The sequence below is a fragment of the Colletes gigas genome, unplaced genomic scaffold, assembly GCF_013123115.1.
Source record: "Colletes gigas isolate AHSC1104 unplaced genomic scaffold, ASM1312311v1 Colletes_gigas_Sc00011, whole genome shotgun sequence".
Lineage (NCBI taxonomy): Eukaryota > Metazoa > Arthropoda > Insecta > Hymenoptera > Colletidae > Colletes > Colletes gigas.
In genome coordinates, this window is record NW_025106640.1 from 9,882,993 (window position 1) to 9,909,366 (window position 26,374).

A 26,374-nucleotide genomic window follows, 5' to 3' on the forward strand; every position below is an offset into this window, starting at 1 on the left:
CGCCGAACCACCTACGAACGATGATCGCAGGTTTCCAGGTGCGATTGGCGCGCGCTCGCGGCAGAAATTACACTTGATCGTATGCACATCCGGAATAAAGCAGAAGGAGCGTCGTACGAGCAAACAAAGAAAGGAAACACGAGCGACGCGGCGGGATGTTTACTCGTGACTGGACGATGTTCGAATCCTGTTACAATTTACTAGTGTTCGTTCAGCTGTTTACGTTATTTTTGTTCATTTAGGGAACGACGCTCTGTTTGCGCGTTGTTCGTAGAAAAGGGGAAAAGTCAAAGTTTGACGTAGGTACCGTTTTGTTTCTTTCGCCGAGACAGTGATTGTTTAACGGCACGGCGCGTCCTGCGGCGTAGTTAGCGGGAATAATTGAACGCGTGACAATGGAAGTAGGCGTGCCTCTGAGACATAACTCGACCCTTGGAATTTCTCCAACTCGTTGCTGCAAAGAGTTAAACAGCTGCGTTTCAGCTAACAGATAGAACCGACGCGACGCGACGCGACGCGACGCGACGAAAGGAGCGCGTTTGGTCCTTGGAATATCTGAAATACTCCGAGATAGCAATCTCTCGTGATCCATATTCACGGCGTGTAAATGCCACGTAACGAACTGTACCATAATGACCGGTTTCGAAGCGCAGATTCGGCGTGTCGCGTATACATTATCGCGATCTCGCACAAAAAGGATTGTCTTGCGTAGCACGGTGCGCCATATGGGCCGCTCGTGTAAATACGAGTTCACCTATCCACGGGATCCCCTAATTAAATGACGCCGCCACCCCTAATTTCTATAATTCCTCCATTTCGGCGCACTGCGGCGTGATCGATTCGATTTCGCGAAGCGGTACCGACTCTGATAGCGGAATAATTATTCCTTTATAAGCGTACGGTCGCGCGCCGACAACGCCTACGTTGCTTTCGAACCATCGGCCTTCACCTTCCAGCTACGACTCTCCGAAAAGATCGAATAGTTTCCGGAAGAGCAACCGGCCGCCGCGACGCGCCGTGCCTCGCCGTGCCTCGCCGTGCCTCACCGCGCCTCACCGCGCCGACTCGATGAATTCGGAGAGCAAGAGGGAAACACATTTAACCAGATGGTCGTTAGATTCGATTCAACGAGTCGTTGGTGGTGAATTTTTTCATGAAAAGTTACGTTTCCTTTTGAAAACGCCACCGATTTCGTACGCGCATTCTGTTCCGCCGAGTGAACATTGTTGTCGGTCTCGTTCTCCGATCGACCGATCGGATCAACGAACAATAAAAGGGAAACGATAACGGGGCGAAAACCACGCTCTAAATATGCAATACCAACGATTGCGGAGCGATACAGATTTTCTAAAATAAATTATCAACGTTTTAGGCGAATACATATACGCGTTTACGGGATTGTACATAATAGGTTGTATGTACATATGTATGTTGGTCGAGAAAGGTTTTTTGAATGCGCGAGCAAGGCTCGAGCCAGGACCAACCTTCTTCGGCCTCGACGGTTCTTCAACCCCTTCCAGGTGGTCGAGCAGGACCTCTCCAGCTCCAGCCGGTCGACTGCTTCGTAAACCGATCTCGAAAACGAGCGGAGGAGCGAAGGAGAGCAACCAGAATCGGTCCGAGTGGGGGAGCTCGTATCAATCTCTCCCCTGCCCTCCGTTGGATTTCCCTCGCCGCGCCCCGTTCGTTGAAACGAGCCCCACCACTTTCAGCCGGTGGCCCACTCCCCGCGCTATAATGAAAGATATTAACTACAATTTTATATCGAATTACCGCTGAAACACATTTCAAATTAGTTGGGCGTAGCCGCGCCACGAAGCGGAGGCGCCGAGGTCGTCGTGCATCCCATTGGCCGGCTGGTTAACACTGGGATCGTAGATTGGTCGAGGCGAAGAAACGGAGGGGAATGATCAGGGCGTGCCAGAACGGCGATATGGCCGCCCCAGGAACGAGCGGAGGCGCCTGACGTCCGGTCAGTGCGGACAGATCAGTCGCGGCAATCCGATGCGTACGCACGCCTCGCCACTCAGTACGCTCCTCGACGACTGACTACATACTACTCTATCTCTCCTCTCATCCGATCGAATTTTTTTATTTACCGCGATTTCGGAGGTTCGCGGCGCGCCGGCTCACCGTGAAACGACCATTATCGCTCCTAGAGCGAATCGGAAACCAGTTCCCGGAAGGTGGATGGTCGATCGTACGACCGTGCCCGAGGACACCTTCGAAGAGGACCAGCTGTCAGTTTCGGTGAACAGTTAACGAGGGTTGTCGCGTGTTTGCGCGATCAATCACGGAGTTCGAGCAAGTGAACAACCGAGTTTCGAGCGTTCTCGTGGCAGTGCATCCGAACGAAATATGGAAGACGTTATTAGGTGAGCGTCGGAAGAGGCTTGGAACAGAAAGTTTGACAAACCGGTTCGGTCACTGTTGGTTAATCGCAACACGATCGCAGCGATCGTAGCCGGTTTCGACGGATCGTCGACTATCTCGTCGATGGTACCCCGAAATGTTACAAACAGCTCGATTCTATTAATGATTCTCGTCGAACGTAATAGGTGGGATTGATGCGCGACCCGACAACTGTAACCCCGACCGCACTAAAACCGCACGACCGAGTAAAAAGGTGGCGACGTAAGGCGGATTTGGCAAAAATTTCATCGAAAGATAATTATTAATTAAACGGGCGAGAAAAGAGAGGAAAAGGAAAGCGGAAATGGCCGGCGGACTGAGCTGTTACGAACGGTAATTATGTTAAGTGGCCAATTAGCGATTAACCACGGAGACCAGCGGAGCGGCCCCTTAATTGCAGCTGAGAAGAAGAAGAAGAAGAAGAAGAAGACGAACAAGTCAGGGGCGGGAGCAAGAGCAAGACCGGGCGAGGGCGAGGGCGAGGGTGCGGGTGCGGGTGCGGGTGCGGGTGCCGGTGCCGGTGCGGGTGCTGGTGCGGGTGCGGGGGTGGCGGTGGCGGTGGCGGTGGCGGTGGCGGTGAAGCGGCCGAACAAACGGGAGAAAACGCAAGGTGCATCGCAACCATCTTACGCGCCATTTCCTCCTGATTCTCAGTTCGAAATCGATCGTCAGATTAGCCTATCGATTTGTCTTACGGATATTTAGAGACAAATCCTCGTTGCAATCGGCAACGGTGCAATCGACATCGAGAGCAAAGGACAAGATTTTCATATTTATTCGGTGTCGGGTAACGCGATGCGGTCGAGTGTACGTCGATAAGAAATTCTCGATAAACGATCGATCGATCGTTCGATCGATTGTAATGATCGTCACAGATCCGAACAAACGGTCCAGGAAGACGCTACAGTGGCCGAAAGGATAATTCGGATACAGTGAAGTGTAGTTAGCTTGGTACGATTCGGTGAAACGAGCTCCTTGACGAAGACGAGGTCGTTACTCTCGGCAAGATTCTGTCTCCCAGGTACAGGGCGAGTCCTGGGGTGGCGACTGAGGCACCCGCGGGTGCCCGTAGCCCAAAGGAACCACCTACGTGCACCGTGATGACGGTCCATCATCATCAGAACCGGCACGTGGCCGCTCTGAGCGGTGTCACCGTGGCTAACAACGGTCTCAATCTGACAAGGATGTCCGGTCTTGAGGCGCATAGGTTGGAAAACATCGTCGAGAGAAACGGAATCAGAGTCGAGCGGCAATCGAATGGCTTGGATGCCTGGAATAACAATCATAGCGGCAACAACGGCTTGGAACGCGGCGATGCCTCGTCCTCGGCACCGCAAAGATCCCGGTTCATGATCACCGATATTCTCGGTGGCGCGTCGAGCAAAGTGCACCAGGCTGGTCTGCAGACACAAGAATCGCCCGGTAGCCCACCGTCGACGCCCAGAGACCTCAGCGTCAGACACCAGTCCAGGACATCGTTGAACAACAGCAACCTCGACGAAGATAGCGACGCTAGTCATCACGACGGCGCTTCCGTTACTTCTAATGGTAAGCAGTCGATTCTATCCCGTATCTTATCTCCGTTTCCTCCTCTCGATAATTATTGCCGATAAATAACGCGAGATCAGCTCACCGACTGTACGCGACGCTTAGTTAGCGACGATCGCGATTTCAGATTCACCCCGTAAAGGTATGCGGTACCCCTTCTAACTAACAATAAGTAATGCGCGACATTTCTCGACGCTGGTTAATTGCCCGAGCAACGGCAATCAACGAGCGGGGAGCTACCGTGTGGGAGGAGAGAGCCGCGAAATCAATTTCGTCGCACGATTTCTTCACCCGGCCGCTCTCGCGCGGACTTTCGCGAAGGTGTCAAGGACGTTAATGGCCTGGACGTAAAACGTAGTCCCGAAAGGCACAGGGTACACAAACTTTGTAAGATTTATTCTTCGAAAGAAAGAGGCTGTCTCCGTTACGACATCCTTTCGATAAGATTCGACGCTTTAATTATCTACCTTACCCTCGTCCGTTCCATTCGGTTCTCCTACGTGTCAGCTGTCCTCTGCTGTTTCGCCTCCGAGAACACCTGCTGCCAACTGAATTTACCGTATTTGATCGCACTTTAGCGATAAATATAGGAAACCGCGTCGTTTCGTCCAATTTGTACCTTGTGCGACCAACTTAACGCGTACAAACGTTACCACAAACTCCTTTCTTTGCGAACGGAGGAAATGTTTGACAAAAATATTACAAGAATTAATAAATTCTTATGTTTCTTTCGTTCATCGTATCTGACCTTTTACCGGAATTCGACGAAAATATACAATACCTTCCGCCTTTCCTTTATAATTCACCCTAAACGATGCTGACCACCAACAGGCTTAATCGATCCCGCGATCGATTCTGCTTTCGAAATTCCATATAACACTGCGCCGCGCCACGCCGCGGTCTTTTCGGTGCGTCCCCTGATTAGAGACCTCCGCGGTTTTTTTCGGCTCAATGGATCCCAAGGAACGATTACGCGATTACCCGTTTCGACACATCCGTCGATTATTTCTCACTCCTTCTTCTTTATATCTAGATACCTACTTTTTTTTCTTCTATGTGTTAGCGCGAAATCGATGACCCCGTCGGACTTAAAGTTACTTATATCTATGTAGGTACCTAGGTATGTACTATAGCTATGCACTTTTGTTTATCGTCGAAAAATCGCGGTTAAATCACGGTCGATAATCGTTGTCTTGGTCGGAATGATTTCGGCAAGAAGAAAAACACTCGATTCGTTGGTGATATCGCGCGTTGGTGTAACACAACGATACGAAACACTTGGAATGTCCCTGGAGAAATGGAGTATGTCGCGACAGCGAAACGATATCAACACGGTGTCCCGATGCTTTTCCCTCGACTAGACAACCTGTGCTCGACACCGTTATCAGTCGCGGTTAACCTCAAGCGGCTAATCGTCGCTCCGGTCGCTCCGGTCGCTCCGGTCGCGGCGAGGCGCGGCGAGGCGCGGCGAGGCGCGGTGTGACGTCCTCTAAAGAATTAATGAAAGCCAATTAGAAGGAGTAACGCTGTTGTAATTGCCGGCGAACACGCTTTCCGGATGATTGAACCGGTGATTATACACGATCCGTTCTTTCGATCTATCAACGCTTTCGACGCGAACATCGTTTCTTCGAATATCTTCTCCCGACGCGACGGATCAACCTTTTTTCTCTCCGAGATAACGCGCTCGAATTACTAAATGATGCTTCTCTTAATTATTTCGCACGGTTTACTCTCGACGACATATTTATTTATCGCGTCTGTCTTTTTTCTCGACGGAACACCTTTCGATACGATGGCTAGTAACTGTACAAGGTGTTCGGCCACCCTTGGGAGAAATTTCAATGGGAGGTTCTAGAGGCTAAAATAAAAGGAACATCAAGCATATCAATTTGTTGATTGCGGCTACGTTAAAAAGTTATTAACGTTTAAACTTCCGTCCGTGGAACGGCAATTTGCGAACAACTGCGTGCAATCGATAGTAGTTCTCACCACAAACGAGCTATACGAGCACACTAGCATTTTGAGTCATTATAGAATTTTTTTTCTCGAAAACGCGTAGGAATTCGGGGGTATGTTTATTCACCAAAAATGATTGTAATTGACCCCTGCAAGTAAAAATAATTTTTCCAGATCGATTTGAAATTTTTTAATTTCGTCGAAAAATTTGTCCACCTTCCTGAATTTTTTTCTCGAAACTGGATAGGATTTCAGGGGTATGTCTAATAAACAAAAATGATTGTAATTGACCCCCGGAAACGTAAATAACTTTTTCATAATAATTTGAAATTTTTTAATAACTTTTTAACGAAACCTCAATCTAGAAATTGATATTCTTGATTTTCGTCTTATTTGGGCCTCTAGAATCTCCCGTGAAAATTTTTCTCAGGCCCGGCCGAACATCCTGTACAAAGGAATTTTTTGAATACATATCAGAAAAAGCGTTATTATTGGCTCGGTATTATCTTTTAGTTGGTTTAAGAGTAGGTACATCTAATCTCTCGAGAGTAATTGGTGGGCCGCGCGCGCACCTGTCGTCCTCCATGCTTCTTCGACTCGATAAAGAATTAATGAAAGCCAATTAGGAAGAGTGTAACGCCGACAAAATTGCACGGCACGGCACGGCACGGCACGGCACGGCACTTGATCGGTCAATTATCCACGATCAACCGCAGATTTTTATGCGTATCTCTTTGTGTTTCTATCGATGATATTCCAGCGATCGGAGAAAATCGTTCGATAAGCGAGCATATGTGTATTTCGTGCGCGTCAACTTTCAGAAACATTCAATGTATTCCGTCGAACGCTTAGAATGCTCGATGTAAAACGTATTGGAGGGTCGTCGATGTCTAGATCGAAAAAAGCTTTTCACGAGCGGGCAATGGTTGGAACAGCCGATCTTGATGCGCGGCAAATAGAGACTTTTTCGGACGCGTGTAGAAAATCGTTTGTAATCCGCTTAGGAAGGCAAGATTCGTGCCGGGACGCATTGTTGGCGTTTTGCGTCGCGTCGCGTCGCGTCGCTTCGGGTCGGCTCGGCCCCGGAAGGTTTGGGGGCCCAGTTAGTTTCATGCTCTTAAAGAGCCGATCCGACTTTTCGCGCGCGTCTAATCCAAGAACCGGAAATGATTGGCAACCGTTTAGATCTGAGCGCGGATTAGGAATTCTATGAGAGCCTCGTATTCGCCGCGGTGAGACGAATGGGACTTTGACTCGGAGCTCCCCTTTTTTCTCTGCACGATCGCTCGGTACAAGTACCTTGACAAACGGGTACCGGCTGTCACCTTTTTGACGAGACTATCTGCCAAGAATTAATCCGTGCACCGTATAATCGAGACCCGAGACGCGTCGTCGTGGCAACGTGAAAGGGTATCGCGGCTCTGAACGAACGTGTTTCGAACTCACCAAGCTGCTATTTACAACAGAGTCGAAACAGAAGTGACATTGACATCGCTTCGCCACTGAATTTACGAATACCAATTCATCGACAATTTTCTATTTTCTCCTCGTCATGGGACACCTCAACAGATATTTTTGTTGCACGTTGCGAGAGATATGATAAGTGCGTGTACATAGAACACATGTAGGACATGCGTAAGCAGTGGGAGCCGATTGATCGGGTCAAGGATCCTTCCGAAATTTTCTACACGATCCGTTGAAATCATAGGGATGTAAATAAGCTAGAATATTAGGTTGTCTTTGGCATACATAGAAACTCGAGAGTTAAATAGAAGTGGTCCTAATATAGACGCTTGCGGTACTTGGCATATAATTGAACGGACGGACGAGAATTGAAATGTACCGACATTGGTTATGACCTGTTGTGTACGATTAGTTAGACACGAACGTAACCACAAGACGGAAAAGCGACGGCAGACCAATGGGTTGCGCGTTCGCGTCGGTTGCTTTCAACCAGTCGAACGGATTGAGAAAAAATATCAAAGTTACCATGTAACTTTCGAAGATGGACTAAAATTGATTCGACTGACGCGTTGAAAGTGTTGCATGTTACTTTAAGAAGCGCTAGCTGCTTGTTCAGCCGGTCTGAGCCGTCACGTAACAAACAACACCGTCAATCCTAGTATTTTTAAAGAGGCAAGTATTTCCTAAACATTTCTTCGTCGAGCATTCTACGACAGCGACGTGTGCCGACGTCGTTGGGATTCGCGCGGTTGGTTTTCAACGTTCTCTTAACAAGATTCGCGATGGTAAATCCTCTTAACTGCTCCGTTTCAGCGTTGACAGTGCTGACCTCGCTTTGCGCTACCCTTAAAACGGCAACTTCTAGGTTGTTTATCGCGTTGGAGACTGTACGAGGGAATCGTAAAGTGGTCGTCCGAACGATACAATCTACCGTTCGAATCAAGGATAAAAGTTCGGAATGGAGGAAAATCGAGTGTCCACGGTAAAACAATGTTAAACGTCGAAATGAAGGATTCGCAACATGTCACGAGCGTCCGTATTTTTCTAAGCGTAACAAAGATTCGGTTTTGTTCGGTCTAGAGAAACGTTTCGCAAATTTAATCGGGTCAGGGTGTATCAGGTTGTTCTCTACGAACGCTGGAATAATTAATCGTGCAAGCTTAATCTAAAATCGGCCGCTTTGTAAACACCGGACGGTTTATACGCGGTGGAAGTTAAACGTGCGATAATATGTATACATACTCTGATTGTGTTCTTTGTAATGTTTCTTCGTTTCTTGTCGGATAATCGCGAGGGAATAAAGATTTTTAGTTGTTAGAAAATTGTCATCGATGGCTTACCTAATGGCATTACCTCGATGATGTAGAGAACGTCTTATTATTCCGATTCTAGTTTTTACCTGGAATCTTGTATCGTGTAAATATACATGTACATACATATGTATGTAGGAAGAGCCGTCCCACGCGTTCAGCCAACGTGTATTTTTCTCCTAGCAGCTTTATTTACCAAAATGTTATTTCGCATAATAACGATCAATGCAGTCGCAATTAACACGCGAGTAGGGTCACGAACGCAAGCCGTCCACACGACACGGTTACCCGTGTCTACGACTCTGGCCACGTAACGGGGAGTGTGGACACGTGTACGCAAACCCCCTGGAGCAACGTTGACGATTGCTGGAAGGCCACTTGGCGAGTTGCTAACACGAGTTTCGCGTGACCGGGGCGGCCTTGATGCCAGAAGGATCAAGTTCCGGTGTTGCTAGAACAGCTGCCTGCCGTCAGAGTATCTATGTGCTGGCGCATCGCGACGACAAAGTCTCGATCGCTGAAACCAACATTGTCCGAGGACGATAGATCCAGAGGCGTGGCGATCGCTTATAACGGGCTATCTATCTTACAACGAGAAATCGGTTGGTCGTGCGCGTTACGGAGAACGGCTAAACATTCCATCGAATAAAACACCCGTATTCCTTTTAGGACAGATATCCGTGATTCTTGAAAAAATTCTTACGTCGTTAGGTACGTCGATACCTGGAGCTTTGTCGCTACGCGAAATTCGTTCGTTGGTCGGAACGCTTAACCAATCGATCGAGATAACAACGAGACCGATGCTTTGGCTTTATTGGTTTTTGCTTTTTGTTTGTTTTCAGTGACCGCGCGCGGAGCATTCGTTTTCTCGATACATATGTATACGAGTAAATCCGATTTGAGGTTGGAGCAAGTCTCTACCCACTTCCCGAGTTGGCTATTCGCAATTAGGGTAAGCTACTCGTCGTGGATTTCGTTCCCCCACCCATCCTCTAACGCCCGGTGTCCCCGTTTCACTCTCGATCTTTCTTCCAACCTTTTCACTCTCAACACCCTCGCCGACAGACAGCTTGAAATTTCCGACACACGAATCACCATACTCGATATTCGATGCGAAACGATGCGAAACGATGCGAAACGATGCGAAACGATGCGAAACGATGCGAAACGATGCGATTCTTGCTCGATTTCGTAAAATGAAAATATTCGCGGTCGACGAAACCGTCGTAAAACTTGTCTTGTGTCCCGACTAATTACCACGGAACGATCGCAGGGCGCAGTAGTTGTATTCCTATTCACCGGCCACGCGGAATGTACCCATGAAATTCGAGAAACGCGCTCGTTATGCACCCCGCGAAACCTTAGGTTCGCATAATTCGATCTGACAGTAACTCCCGATTGCGTTTTTCCCTATAATGTTTCCATGCTGCAACAGATCATTGTACAGGCCGACACTCGACACCTCCCTGTCCTTATTCCGTCGACGAGATCCTTTCAAAGTAGGCTTTATCGCCGATCAAATTATTTCCGACGAAAACGCAATCAACGCCGAGATATTTTATCATCTACATTTTCACAAGGATTAACAATATGTATATAGATACGTATAACCTTTAAGAATTGTTGAAATTCGTTGAAATAAACGACACCTACGATTCAAGTTAAGAAACGGAAACTGCCCCTGTACAGAACGTGTACCAGACACTAATTTGACACCACCGTCACTGTAGTTTGTTTTTGAAATTCTCGCTGGCAGTTTGTCTCCCCCGGGTCGACTGCAAATAGAGTGGGCAGGCAATAAAGCGTTACCCCTATAACATTATCCCCGGTGTTCTCCACCCTAAAGGTGGCGACACGGTAACACAATACAGAAGAGGGGTCAGATTCTACTCCCGTCATCGCCCTTGCACACAATACATGGAGGGTGCGTACACGGCAAACTATGAAAGGATAGCGTACGCCACGGGGGGCAGGGGCAAGCGAGGAAGTGTGACTGGAATTGGAAAAGCTGAATTCCGCAACGTACACTCTGATGTCGCTGCTGCTCTTTTCCTACGAAAACCACTACGTGGTCAAGGTCTTTGTTAACAACGATACGCGTATTGTAACATTTATCGCAAACTGTTCACTAAATCTAAACACTGTTCGAACAAAATTACATATTCCCAAACGATTTCTTCGTCTCAATATTCAACCCTATGGAACCATTTCACCGGGGCGTACTTAAATATCAACGTTACCCGTGCAATAATTGTTTCTATCGTACATACGAGCACAACCACCTACACATGTTCCGATGCAAGGCTCAATTTGATCACGATTAAATTCAATCTTGTACAATTGGCGAACAAAGATCAAGTTGGGTAAAGAAATCGAAGCAAACGGTATTTATTTTGTATCATATCGGAAATTACGTTCCACCTTGTGCCCGGTTCTGTTACTACCAACAGAACTACAGAATACAACAAGACTCGGTGAAAATGCGATCGTATCCGGACGAAATTGCGCTAGTAGTCGGTGTAGTGTAGAGTTAACCGAACAGCTCGTTAAATTCTAGATAATAAAAGTTGGCGTTCAGTTGGCTAGCGTTATTTTACGAGTTGCAACGGAGATAGATAGATGGAAAGGAGCAGAAAAATGAAGGCGAAAGAAAAGGGCGGTCGGAGGAAGGTGGTAGGAATAGGGTGGATAGTCCGTGCCGGTACCTCCGTTGTACGCCTGTTGTCCGATTTTATTATTTGCTCGTTGGTTATATTTCGCCGCGAGTGTGTCGCGGCAAACTAGTACGCGCAGGTGTGCGATTTTACCCGCAAAGCTGGCGCAATGCCGTTACCATTCACGGAATGTAAATGTAAAACCGCACGTAACAATCTGCAATAAAAAGGGCGACGCATGAGGCTGCGATCGTCGCTTTCGATCGGAACGGGCACGATGCGTCTAGTCGGACTTCCCGTTTATTAATTAATTTCTCGCCGTTCGACGTTTATCTATTCCGAAATCAATAATTAGGCCGAGTAACGGTTTCGAGACGGAACCTTTCATTTTTCCAATTAATTTAGAGCAGAGCCTCCATTACCGTACCGTAAATACGTGGCTATCATATTCTGCAAGTATCGAGATTCGTGCAACCAACCGATCCAATAAGAAGCCCCATTACGCGTTGCACCTCCACCACCTATGGTCGCTACGTACTACCTGTTACTTCCACAGCTAACTTTGTATGTATGTACCTACTTACGTGGCTGAGTGGCCATGTACGCCAATGCGTCGATACGGACGAGGTAGAACAATTGCCAACTTTCGGTTTCCATTTTAAACTTTGTCTCGCTGTAAACTACTCGTTTCGATCGATCGATAAATAAATAGCCAAAAATATGTATACGCGTAACCTTATGTTCCATTTATTCAGGCTCGAAGACGCACAGTTTGCTTAGATCGTCTATCGAATCTGCGTCTCGACAGTTTTAAACGTTCTCAACCGGATTTAGAGAAACGCTAGAAATATTTTTCGTTTTTCTCAGTCACAAAGTAATCGGTGTTACGAATTATAGTTACTGCGTCATAATCGTTTCAACATCATGCAGGTGTCGCGTTTCGTTGTATGTACAACAGGTAACGATTTGCGTGAACCCAACTGAAGACGATGATACCTGTCGGTGACGTGGACGACCATGCTGGCACTAATTGCGGCAGCGAATAATTGCTCGATAAACATCCTGTTAATCTCACTTTTATGTTCCATACACATTGTACCGCGTCGGTGCCTGCAGCACGCGAGGCCCTCGTTTCTCTCTCTCTCTCTCTCTCTCTCTCTCTCTCTCTCTCTCTCTCTCTCTCTCTCTCCCCCCACCCCCCTCTCTCTCCCTATTCGTCGTACTCGAAACACGAGAATTTTCATTGGCTAATACACGTCGTGCATCCGGTGTGGCATCCTATTTCTGATGTTTATTGTAACGATTGCTCGTACGACAGTAATTAAAATAACAAAGATGTCGCGTAATCACCAAACGTTGGACGAATTCGTTCAAATTCTGAAGAACAAGTATGTATTTAGAAAACAAAGCACTTACACGTTACGGTTCAACTTAGCAGCGTGAGAAAATTGTGCGAATGTATGTCCTTCTCTTACATACGTACGTTTCGTCGTGTTTTCATTTTGAGCCTCGAGTGTTACGAATCATTCGTACATTTTCTCGAGAAACTTATTTCGCAAGTACGATAAATTTCACCCAAGCATTGCATATGTTGCATAGGCAATGCTAAGATATACGATGTTTGTTCAAAAGTCTGGACGATTCGAAGAAACAGTGGATAAAACTCGAGGCATCGTATAGAGTAAACTGGTAGTAAACTCGAAAGAAAGAAAATACTACAGCTACTATCGGATGAAATGAGAAGAAACCTAAATAAGCGTACAAGTTGAAATTCTCCCAGAGCTAGGTATGTACTATGCTTGACCAGAGAAAACGTTTCTAATCGAATAAAACTAATGATCGATTCGAAAGAGGCGAAATATTCTAATCAAAGTTAAAACGTTTTCCTGCACACACACACACACACACACACACACACACATAGCTGTTCCACTAGCCTTGAGAGCATCGGGTCCCATTACCCATGGAGGCAAAGTGAAACGTACAAAGCGAGGAATAGACTCGTAAAGACATGCGAGCAGACGAATAAACCTTGGAAGAAGGTACGTGCTGTGGGAGTAAGCGGTGGAAGAAACGTAGAAAAGGTACTTTTCCGCGGAAAGAAGAGGAAGAAAACGAAGAAGACGAGAGCAGACGACTCTGTTTCGCGATGGTTCTCCAGTTACTTGAAACTCTCTGCGGGTGGAGATGCCAGGGAGGAGGTGAAAAAGTTTCAGTCCAACGTCTTGGAAGTGTCTAAAAAAGAGAAGTTGCTTCGGTTGAGACCCGGAGCTCTAAGTGTATCACATAGTAAATTTAGTTTTCCAACCTCCGTTCCCATCGCGCCCCCTCTTCCACTCCCACTCCCTCGTCCTCCCTCTCCCATTGGTGACTCGACCTCGAGTGAGGCCGCCGGTGTCTACGATGGAATTCCCCCTCGTGCCTTTCCTGAGGGATTGTCGGCCATCTTTGCCAACATGGCGGACGAGTCCTGGATCCGTTCGAGCGAATCTGGCCGATCAAACGGAGGCTAAGAGCCGCGCTTTCGTTCGAGTTAACTCAATCCACTGGCTCTCTGCTATCCTGCTTTTCCCTCTCTACCGCTCCTATCTCTCTGTGCATTCCCACCCCCCCAGTCGTTACTCCTCTTTCTCGCTCCCTCGTCTTTCTACATCTTGCTCCCCAGCCACCTTGCTCTTGCCTCCGCGCGCCATCCACGACCGTTCCAATCGATGAGCTCGCGACAACAGCTCTTTAGATACTTTTAGAAGCTCGCAGAGCATCGTCCCGAGAGAGTTGTTCGCCTGATCGGTCCCTCGACGAACTACATACATACTTGGTCGGTACGGCCCTGTCGAACGATCTTGGAATTTTTCACCAACCGATACCTATGTACTTAGGTACATAAGTACTTTCTCCAGTCGAATTCCCGCATCGTTTACCCCATACATCCTAGGCTCTTTGAAATTTTCACTCGAGCCATCTGTTGTCGTACAACGACAAGAGAGGTAATTTTAACGAGAAAAAAAAATAAATATTTCGAAATTGCTAGAAGCGCGAGCCTGTGTTACGTAACTCTGATCCAGAGCCAAATTGCGTTTCTACGAGCCACCTTTGACAACCAGCAAAGATAGAAACGAACAACGTTAACGAGTTTCCAGAGGGACGAACAAGGGCTCTTCAGAGTGATTTGCGCGCGTGAATCGAATTTAATGCCGGGGCGAATGCGTGTGTGCGTACCAATTGGGAAGAAGCGCAAGGTGCCGATGCGTCGATCGGGTTTCTCAGTGAATCCCACCCTCTTGGTAGGTGGCGGCGAGCCGGGGAGATAATTCGCGGCGTCTCGTCGCGGCTGCGTGGTCGAATCCGCGGATAGCAGCCAATCGGCTCTCGGCTGCGCGGACCCCGACAGAGAACAAAAGGATCTCTGCCGATGGAGAGGCGGCAGCGATTGCCACGCGGCGACCAGCAAAAACCCGAGTGTACCGCGCGGAATCGATTACTTCCCCTGCAGGGTGCAATAAAGCCTCCTCTCCGACCAACTACGTCCCCGAAGCTTCCCGTCGCCGGACAATCTCTGTGTTTACCATCGCCGAAGCATTTATTGACCTCCGACCGATCTACAACCCGTCCGCTAATAAATCCTACGAGTTCTGCGAATTTAATCCCATCCACGAATCGCGTATCCGAATGTAATTTCTTCACCTATACGACTCGGCCGATTTACTTTTTTTACGTCGCACCGTAGTCGCGAATGGATGGTGCCGTGACCATTAAACGGCTAGAATCAGAAAAGCAAATAGCCACGATTTCCCCAAATATTTCCAGCGTAGTAATTAAGCAACAAACCATTTAATTTTCAGCGAGATTTAAGCGAGTGTGTTAACGGATTTTCAGGGGGCAAAGAGGACGACCCGAAAAGTTCCTCGTCCAACGCGCTAAGCTCGGCGCAGAGTAAGAAACAACGAAAGGCGCGCACAGCTTTCACGGATCATCAGCTCCAAACTCTCGAGAAGAGTTTCGAGCGACAGAAGTATCTAAGCGTGCAAGACAGGATGGAGCTGGCAGCGAAGCTACAACTGACCGACACTCAGGTTAAGACATGGTACCAGAACAGAAGGTAGGATCAAAATACGCGACATCCATGATACGCGTCGTCTACGACTAGAATAATCGGTTAGAAATATGTAGTTAATTTTGGCTGCTTCGTGACTGGATCCCGAACGTTTACTTGATCGCGCGACTCTTCTAAATTCAATACATTGTCCCAATCTTATTATGTACGTACATGTAGTCTCGTTAGAGTACGTGATTCCATTAATATTCCGTATTGGTATACGTTGCCGCGGTTAGGAGAGGGGTTCAAGTTCAGAAAAAGGAAGAAATTGGTAGAAGAAGTAGACATTGTTCTGGTCATTTAGTAAGCGTTCGTTTTCGAGATCCCTTGGAGAAGGTTGTCGCGGTGCACAAAGAAACGTGCGAATCACGATTATACGACGCACGCCCGGCTCAGACGTGCACTAGATGAAAAAAAGGTTGAATAGAGAACGGTAAATTGACTTTGTAAATGGGTGAAAGACGAGATAAGAAGTCGGCGAAGAAGCTGATCGATCGGCGGGTCGACATTTTCGTTACTTTGTGCCTGTCGATCCAAGATGCTCGTCGTCGCGGTGCTACCGAACGAGAGGCGTACCGACGCGTCTCGGCGCGTCGCAAACCTTCTTTCGTGACCAGGCGTATAAAATCCGTAAATGGAAATCGCGGCGGCCAACAAAGGCGCTGTTTACGTGGTTAAACGCAAGGATCACCGGTCCCTACGATTTTCGTTCAAACATCTCAAGAGTCATGCGCCCCTTTTGCTCGGCTTCGCGCGGCCAAAGATAATCGCGGTAGCGTGAACGATCCTTAAAAAAACTCAAGACCTCTTGGAGAGCCTTTGTTTTTTTATACAAACACCGACCACGTTCGATTATTTCACGAAAATCGAACTTGTCGCTTCTCGTGCGAACGAAATCGGATTGTCCGCGTGCGATACGACGCGACGACGCGACGACGCGACGACGCGACGCGGACTTCCTCGATTTAACTTATTTAGATAGGGTTTTAGTACTTGGTTACTTCAAGTGACCTCGGTGCGACGCATTGTGAATTGTATCAGCTCTGCAAGAGAAGGCGGCATAAAATCCATTTTCGAATCCTCGGAGGAGTTCTTTCTACCCTCAGAGCTTTTCACCGAGTCATTTGGTGGCGCCTGTCGATACCTCTCGATCCTCGAATTTTCCCTCGACGACCGTGCTCGTTAGTCACGAGGATCCAGTGTTTTGGTTCCACCGTGGAAAATTCGAATCGCTGACTTTGCGTTATCTTTCGAAATCAGTTTGCCACGCTCGATCGTGCAAAGCGAGAAGCTTCCAAGAATGTTACTTCTCGTGAGAACTATTTTGTCCAAGGTGCTTCGAACGCGTTAACGACTCCCGTATACCGTCCAACGGCATCTTGAACGGTATAATTAGAATTTCTAATCAAAACTTGATTGAATTACATTAAATCGGAAACTGCTTGCATGTTAATCCGTACGCATTGAAATATCCTTTGGACGACAAATTTATCAAGCTCGTATCGTTGTTCGCCCGTACTCAAAGACTGGATTCTACGCTCACGGAAAATATAAAGTTCAAAAGAATATTTAAAGAGTTGGGAAGCAAGCATAGCAGCGGGTCCAGGTTCTGCGCGTCTAGGAGAAAGTATTATACTTACGCGAATGGTCAAGAGCGAAAGCGGTCGCTGGTCAAAGTGCGATTTCTTTCTAATGAAATAATTTTCCGTATCGAGATTGTATTCTCTGAGTCGCCGCCGCTGCCGCAGCCGCCGCCACCACCACCACCACCACCACCACCACCACCACCACCACCACCACCACCACCACCGCCACCGCGGCAGTCTTTGAAGGGTGATTAGCGCAGGAAGAACCACGATTCGTGACTCCACGACTTCTTGGCCGTCTAAATAGTTTAACTCGAACAAGCGGTCGTTCGGATTCAAAGAAAGCGAATCGTTAACGAGGATCTCACGGGCTCGTGATGCGCCACGTATGGCGGCGAACGAAATGGAGCGAGACGGAGAGGGCAGACCATGGACTCTAAGACCGTGCCATTAGACTGTCAATTACGAGGCAAGCCAACGGCTTAATGACAGACGTCGACGCTGTCAGCGGTCGCAATCTGAATTCGTAGTCTGAACTACCTGCGTTTCGGCGGTCGTTCCATTTAAAAAAATCTAATTACGTGACTGCTATTTTACGTTTTGGCTAACCAATTCGTTACGTTTTCCGCGTTAATCCGACAACTTTCTCGCCTCCGCGTTACCAATATTTCAAAATTATCATGCACGTTACGTAGCGCAATGTTAGAGGAATTTTTAAGTAGTTAAGATTAACTTATTTTTACGAAAAAAACGTTACTTCTCCCGGTTCTAGTATCAATAACAGTAGTTGAACACTGGATAGGTATTTCATGTTTTACAAAGGGCCGATAATATTTTTGCTCTGAGAAATGTATTAATTAGAGAGGAACGGAGGGACAACGGCAAAGAGGTGCGCGTGCCATGATTATCGTCGGTTTTGATGAAAGAACGAAAGGCTGCTAAGAGGCTGCAAAAACATGGGAAAATTAGTGACGCTTCTGTCGGCTGACTTCTTAAGTGCCCGTTTAAAGTTTTGTTGCTTCGTACGCGTTGCCGCGGTGACTCGGCGCCTTTTCGCGGAGGCGCCGACCACACCTTGGGCGCCACGACGACGGATTTCGTGTCCTTTCTTCGCGGCGAGGCCACCGCCACATATTATGGACCTCGATGATCTTCTCGACGCGAATCATATCGAATCCGAATCCGAATCGTGTCGTATCGTTGGCGGTTCGTTGTGTTTCGCGGCTATTAAACGTCGAGTTTGCAACTTTATCGCGGGTATCGAGCAAATCGACAAGATTTTCTAAAAATTTCTCTCTATCGACCGTGCTATGCGAAACACCGTGATGTTGACGCGCAACAAGCTGCGAAACACAACGAAAGTCCACCGAGCAAGATCGACGAAACAAACAGATAGCAGAGTGGCCGTTACGAATGCTTGGTTCGACCAGTATGCGGACCGTTCTCGAAACGGTCTTTAAGACGTTGCGTTTTTCGTATTTTCCGCGAAATCGGTGGATGCCCCGAGCGAGGGCCGTTTAGAAGTCATTAGAACTGGTTGAGTTACTAGCGCGACGCGAGTCTTCGTCCCTACTTATCGGCTAATTACGTAAGTACACGGTCGTGAGTCGGAGGGATTCGCAACGAACACTGTATTCTAGATATGCACGCACGCTTACGGTTCCCGCTTTCGATCTTGAACGTCTCGTTCGAAAAGTTGTATTCTAATGAAACGCCGCGCGAGACGCGCGAGCCGCGCGAGACGCGTGAGCCGCGCTGCTCGTTTATGTAATTCGCAATGCGCATCGAGGCTTATCCCCCTTCGGGCACCGTGGATTTATGCTTCCGTGCTGGATTTATCGCCACCGTCTACCCGCGGAAGCCATAGTTCTGCAATTAGTTGGAATCGCGACCTCGACCCTTTGTTCTAGCAAATTAAAGTCAACGGACCAATATTGTTTCCTTGCGCAGCTCCACCAGGCATGCGTATCTAATATTGTAAAATACAAGAAATTCCACCCGCGATAGAAGAAACTGGGGAGGTCCAGTTTTCGCGTACTTTTCAAATGCTAGGAGGGTTAGGTCTGGTTATCGTCGAACCAGCGACAGTAGAATTTATATTTCGTCCAATGGCTCGTCGGGATTCCACGGAACGTTACACGATTCCCAACTACGATACGTTACGAGGAACGAACGGGTAGGTAAAATATCGTAGCAGTCACGGGGTGGTTTTAACGAGTTAATTTATAAGAAGAGATCGATGAAATTGGTTGGAAATCGAAGCGATTATTTTTCAATTTATGGTATTTTTCGCTTTGTTCTCGATATTTCTGCCACGTCGTTGTAATATCTGTACCGTTAATTATGAAAGTACAATAATTGGCGAACAATACATATTTCGAGCGCACACGGGTCGCACTCGAAGAGAAAGTAGTCGTAAATATAGCAATTACGCGACGCGCTGAATCGAAGTCTGTTTCGTGGAATCGTAAACGCGAGCAAACGCCTGCGAGGCGATTTGTTAATTAGAGACGCACGCGGTAAAAACATTTCCATTGAAACAGTAAATTAGGTGCAAATGTTGCCGCGGTGCCGAGTAAAGAAACACGGAGAGAAATGCAGAAAAGAAACAGTGGTGTTTTTTTCTCCTTTTTCTGATGTAGCAGTCAGGCGCCGTAACACGCCGTGGCGACATCACTAACACGTCGTGATACATCGCAATCGTGAGAATCCCAGCTCCGTTGTTCCTCGAGGCTTCTCGACGCCAGCCGGAAGAACACGTGAGCTTCCCACGCCTCCATTAAAACCGCTTTATAACGGATAGTCTTGATTTCTCGGCTAGTCAAACGCGCTCCTTTCGAGCACAGTCTTTTTCTTTGGCGCGTCGCAGCGTTCCCCTCGGCATGATCGAGGAAAAATTTGTGTCACGAAACCTCTGTAGCTCGGACGGTGCGATTTCGTGTATGATTTCAAGTACACGCGGTCGAGGAATTTCGCGAATAAGCTAGAAAAACGAGGCTAATCGACTGGCCGGCGATAACGGAGGGAGAGGGCGGATTAACGATGTATTTGCATGCGCATTTGTTGGTCTATCCGTGCCCAACAATATTCCGCTTCACTTTACCGTACAGTAATGTTAAACAACATGGTAGTATCGTTCGAGAAACCCCACCTCGTGCAACAAACATTGCTATTTAACCCTTTGTATTTTTAATGAAAAATTATCCATCGTTTTAAATAAATTAAAATTATTACGTAAACGCTCCATACGAGTACGAACAATCGATAGTATCTGGCTAAACCCTTTTTTCTATTTTTCTTCTTCCTTCGTTACATCGGTCTGTTTATAGTACAGCTGTATTTCGAAGGATTCGACCCGTTTCTAATATTAATCCTACGACGTACAACACACGGTGAACAGAATTCATACAGACAGGAATAGGTACAGGTAGTATTCACACACGCACGCGGATACGCGTACAGTATACGTGTATTCCGAGGAACATGTGTTCCGTAGTAGTCAGCCAAGCAACTAATAATTTAAAAATATGTCGCCCTATTCTCCGATCCATTCTCTGTTCGTCGCCATTATTATCGCAAACCGAGCCGGCAGCTTGGATGCATTAGTGTCGCGCAGGCTTGTAACCGCAAAACCACCGACCAGCCCCAACCACTATTATAAATGCATTAACTCTCTCCCTCGGTCCTGTTCTCCACCTTTCGACCACGCATCGGTCGCGTAACTTTTTATCTACCGTTAATTTAAATAAATTCTTTCCTTAATTTGCGTCTTTAAATACATATGTATATGTATGTACACGTATGTATACCTACATAGATGCTGATCATACTTGACCGAAAGTTATCAGAAAATGAACGTTTCGTTCCCTGACTAGAAAAGTGAAATAAATAAATCGATCGCGCATAGATACGTTCAAAGAACAACGTAAATGTTCAATTTACCTAAATCCATTCGTGAACGTTACTTTTATAAACTCATATATACTTTATTTTAGTAAGATGTATTACTTAATATTTTCGCTTTACATGTAAGAAAGAATATAACGTCCTGGTGACTTTTTCGATACGCGATCAAACCCAGAGTCATCCATCGGTTGAATAACCCTTTTCCCGTGTCTTGGAAAGTTGACGATCGTTAAACTCGATAGAAGGGGGATCGTTACACTTTCTTAACACTCCTTCCCCCTCCAAACGTATCCCCGTTTCTACCCTTCGTTGTTGTATTCGGGCAAGATCTCGAGGTAACCCCCGGGAACCTCTCGAGAACGATAAATCAATGATTCTTGCTCTTTTCGTACCCACTTCCGACCCTCGATCCTGCCCTCTCTCTCTCTCTCTCTCTCTCTCTTCCTCTTAGGATTATTCAATGCCGATACAAAGAGCTGGCACGGCAATTAAGGGTGTTTTAGAGTGGCTGCACTCGAAAATGACCGGCCACCCCTAGCCAACGGTGTGGGTATTATAAAACATTACTCATCATATAATCGTACGAGTGGTTTCCTCTTCCTTCGTCCCGTCTCTTTCTCGTTTCCAAACCGTTGTTTCTCTTCTCGGTACACGATCCATCCATCTCTCGTCGCTCTCTTGCAACCGTGCACTGCTCGTCTCGTTTTCTTCGCCGTGGCAGTGGAAAAATGACAAATGATCGTAGCTCGATTCACAGGCCCCTGTTTAAAATTCATGAACGATTTTACTGTTGTCTCCCCTCTCTATCGTCGACGATCACAAAAGCCCGAGATCAGGGGCATGTCGAGATAAATAGAGCGAGTGAGATATACATACATACATGTATAGATAGAATGGCCCACATATTCGATCATACACACTGCTAGTAGAGAAAGAGAATCAAGCTCGATAGGGGTAGTACACACGACAGGAGATGGGGTAGGGGTAGGGGTAGGGGGAGGGGGAGGGAAAGGGGATATTCACCCCACGAAATATATTAATTGTCGAATTTTCCGTGCGAGCTGCATATCCGTTAGAGTCGCTTTGTCCGTTGCCAGCCGCGGATCTCCTGATTATTAATTACCCTGACAACGAACTTTACATCCCTCTTTTCACCCCGTTCCTCGTCCCTCCACCAACATCCCGTAAAATTCACGGCCTCGTTTCGAACAGGTATAACAGCTAGTCGTTTCCTTTTTTTCTTTTTAATTTTTATCTCGCACTGCCGGTTTTTATGGAAAAACGTAACGAATGTCCCCGTAGTTGGCGGTGCTCGTTAATTACCGCCTCGAGTTCCGCGACGAGTCGAATAGTGAACTTTTTAATCGAGAGGGCAACGGAACGACGAGTTGATTTATCGTCGAGAGTAATCGCGATGTTCGACGACAGGCTCGGTTAGTAATAATTTTATTGTTTTAATGGAATTTTTCTAATTACTAGTAAACTATTATAAGATATTATTATTTTATCGATTAAATTGTTTCTTTTCAAATGGATCTGCAATGTGTTTTGGGCCAATTTATTACCCGTGGAGGCGTTTACGATGATAAGAAACTCGCGATGCACTGTAACTCGAGCGGAGAAAGCTAAATCAACGCGTGTCGCCTCGGACACACAACACTGTATGTAATTATCCTCTCCGCTCTTTAATAATTACACACGATGCAAAACGTGTTCCGTAATTGATCCAATTGGAATACGCATCGTTATCTTGGTACAAGTTTTTCACACACGTTTCATTTTCTTTCCGTTCAGCTTCTATTTCCATAAAAAAAGAATCGCGCGCACTTGTAGATTCCAAAATTTTCATACCTTGGCATTTTCTCCACTGATCGTAGAATACGTTTCCTTATTGGTAAACGCGATCAAACGAATCTATTCCTTAAATTTTCCATACGATCTTGATCCTCTTCGAGGTCTCGCATTGATTTACGATCGACGGACGTGCGCGCGCGCACACACACACACAGAAATGATTCGTTGTGTGATCGTTGATTGTTTTTTCACCCTCGATGAATTTACACCTTCCTTGGTGACTTGGTGGTCTCTGACATTGGTCGATATCAAAGCCCCAAACGATATATGTATGTATCGGTAGCGCGTCTAAGGGTGCCTTCGAGTTCGCAGGTGCGGCGCAGGAACTCGCGCGCGTGGCATGATACGCGATGATTAGGCAGTGAAACTCTACGGGCTATTTGTTAGTATAATAAGCCCCCCAACAGTGTGGCCGACGTAACCACTTGCCGGCACGCCAGCCCGTTTTAGCGTAATTGTCCCAGATCGAGATTTACATACGCGAACAGAGATTGGGGTGGGGTCTATGACGATCAGCGAGTGGGAGAGAAAGAGAGCCGTCCGAAAGGGAGCATTAAAGGAAAGAGTGGAAAATTACGAGTGTGTTTTAGTTGGCCCAAAAGTATCTTGAATATATGTACGATTCGAACGGTAACTTGTTATATTAAAGATTTAATCGGTTAGTGTGGGATGGTTGATAAAAAGTAAAAAAAGGCGTTAAATGTGTAGCTTCCAATATATGTATAATTCTGTCCGTATCACATTTTAGTCTCGTAAGGAATAATCGCGCGACTAACGAGTCTCCTTCTACTCTATTTGCAGAACAAAGTGGAAGAGACAGACCGTGGTGAACTTAGAGATAATGGCGGAGAACAATTTCGCGGTGGCGGCATTCCAACAGCTATACGGAAGCAGCGCGGCGGCGGCGGCGGCGGCAGCGGTTCCTGCGCACGCCGCGGCAGGACGATATTGGCCGTATCCCAGTGCGCACGTCTTACCAACCAATGGACTCTTTTACCAGCAAGCCTCGGCGGCCGTGACCTTGCAGAAGCCGCTTCCTTACAGACTATACCCACCGACGATGATTCTTGCAGGACCCAGCAATCCCCTAGGATCCCTCACGGCGAGTTCCAGCTTGTCGAATCTTAGCAACTACTACAGAGATAGTCTACAGATAGCCGACGGCAGGGACAGAGAAAGTATGGAGAGATCGAGCAGGCAAAGGGACAGAAGCAAAAGTCCCGCGCCGGGAGACAGGTCGCCGTTACGAAAGGAGGAGAGACTGTACGCGCCGGCGATGGTCCAACCAGGTTCGAGTAATAACCTCGGAACGCTCACCGTCAGTCCCAGCTTGTCGAATTTGACCACCTATTACAGAGAGAGTCCGGAAGTGACGGATGGACGGGAAAGAGAGAACGCGAATAGACCACCGAGACAGAGGGACAGGAGCAAGAGTCCCGTGTTTAGGGAGAGATCGCCTATGCGCAAAGACGACAGACTCTATCCATCGACGATGATCCAGGCGGGACCGAGCAACACCGTCGGCTCGCTAACTTCCAATTTGGCCAACTTTTATAGAGACAGCCCCGATACGATCGAGGGAAGGGAGAGGGAAAATTTAAGCAGAGCAACCAGACAAAGGGACAGGAGCAACAGTTGCGACAGATCGCCCATGCGGAGGGGGGAGGACAGCCCTCAAAGCATAAGGGCGGACAGCGACGAGGAGAGTATACACGACATCTAGGGCAGAACAGATCGGGGAAATTTCGATACACCGAGGGTGGGGATCTGCGAGACGCAACAGCATCGACATCGTCGAGGATCGATCGATTTCTTCGAACGACCGTTCCAACTAATTCTGCAACAAGCAGAAACTTTGGAGCAACGAAACGTTCAACAACACCTTGGCGGAGTATTTCGTAATAATGCAGCTACGAAACGGATAATCGAATGTCTATTGGCACCGAGATGCGAACAGGAATTAACTAGTTTAACGAACGAAACTAGCGATTTGCGAACCATAATGTTATCTCGTAATTTCAGCCAGCAGATGCTTCCTCGAGCAATTACCCTGTTTCCCGCTACTCTGCACTTACTCGAGGACGTATGCAGACACATTTCTGGTCGATTCAACTGCAACGCTGTGCCGCGCCGCGCCGCGCCGCGCCGCTCGAATTCCACACGAGCTAAACGCTTGCTCGATTATCCCAACTTGTTGTAAGTTTAAACGCAAAAAGTGTGAGACGAGAGTGCTGCGCGGAACAAGCGTCGTACGATTAATAAAAAAAATTCACGATTCGCACGTTTTTTTTTTAACCAAGCGACGAAACAATATGCCTAGTCGATGCGATCGTTCGATAAATCGGTAAAAGAAAAATAAACGAATTTGATCGATCCTATGCACGATTAATAGACGTTTCTATCGCTATCGCAGAGTCGTCCATAACCAAAAACTACATAACTAAAAAGAGAACTCGAGCAGATGTGTCGTGATTTGATATCGACTGCCAATCGTGTGCCTGCACAAACGTAAAAACGAGCGACTTCCTATCGGTAATAAAAATTCGCCGAACGAAATGTAGCAGTAACTGGCTAAAGTATTATATTTCACGGTGTAAATAAAAAGTGTTCGCTCGTCCACGAAGGGGGCAGATAAAGTACAGGTTACAGAGCCGGCTAGACCCACCATCGAGGACGGTTATAGTCGCGCCAGGAAGCGAGCCAATCGCGCACGAACGCGAATCTACAATTAATATGACATTAGAGGGGACCTGGCTGCGGGGGAAGAAATCTGAAATGACACGAAATTACACGCAATCGGACGGGGGAAAAAAGATTGGAAAAGAAGCGAAAGGAGGGGAGACTCTCGAGTCCCGGAAGAGGAGGGAGGGAGGTCGGTGGGACGTGGTCTCTCAAAGTATTCAAATAATCGAGCGGTTCTCGTGTTCCGCGGCGAAACCGGCACTTTGCTCGCCGCCGTACGCTACCTCGACGACGAAAAAACTAATTGGCTAATTAACATCGACGCGACAATTTTACGAATTACAATTTAAATACACCGGTTGTATATACGATTCCGGCTCGATACATACGCTCGATTTGCTACGACGCGACGCGACGCGACGCGACGCGACGAGACGGCGACGAATTCGCGTTTAAACGAGAAATTTGTAAATAGCCGCGCGCGTAAACCGTACGCGCAGTTAGAAGCCGCCACGACACGGAACGTTTCTGAAACGTAAGCCGATGCCAACCGCGATGACGGGAGAAATTTTCAAGTATTTGCCAGATCCCAATACATATACGTAGAGGAACGCGGAGAGCGTGTTTAAACGACTCGATCGTCTCGATGTTTCGAAATATCCTTTGTTTTTCGTTCGCGTTATTCGTTCGACGGTGCGGACACGACGCTGCGCGTTCGGCGAAGAAATACCAGTATTATGAATATATAAATATTAGACTGTACGATGGAAAATACAAATGTTGCGGAGCGATTAAAGAGGGGAAAGAGGAGAGGGAGGAGTCGCTCGGACGAGCGAGGCGCGCGTTTACGTAAATCTGTTGGGACGCGCGAGCGTCCCACGGTATCGTACGTCAGGTAATGCA

At 47.3% G+C, this 26,374-nt stretch overlaps 1 protein-coding gene across 1 annotated transcript; it reads left to right on the forward strand.

Moving 5' to 3' along the window:
• The first annotated feature begins 3,189 nt into the window (after window positions 1-3,189).
• LOC122398162 (homeobox protein B-H2-like) lies at window positions 3,190-26,374 on the forward strand. Its single transcript, XM_043397825.1, has 3 exons — window positions 3,190-3,960; window positions 15,224-15,446; window positions 23,591-26,374. The coding sequence occupies exons 1-3, from the start codon at window positions 3,513-3,515 to the stop codon at window positions 24,510-24,512; spliced, it is 1,593 nt and encodes a 530-aa protein (XP_043253760.1). The 5' UTR covers window positions 3,190-3,512; the 3' UTR covers window positions 24,513-26,374.

What these genes read in the sequence shown, in the direction of transcription:
- LOC122398162 (XM_043397825.1), top strand. Translation starts at nt 3,513, where the DNA reads ATGACGGTCCATCATCATCAGAACCGGCACGTGGCCGCTCTGAGCGGT. An exon ending in CGCTTCCGTTACTTCTAATG is followed by an intron (nt 3,961 to 15,223) that starts GTAAGCAGTCGA and finishes ACGGATTTTCAG; the next exon opens with GGGGCAAAGAGGACGACCCG. An exon ending in ACATGGTACCAGAACAGAAG is followed by an intron (nt 15,447 to 23,590) that starts GTAGGATCAAAA and finishes CTCTATTTGCAG; the next exon opens with AACAAAGTGGAAGAGACAGA.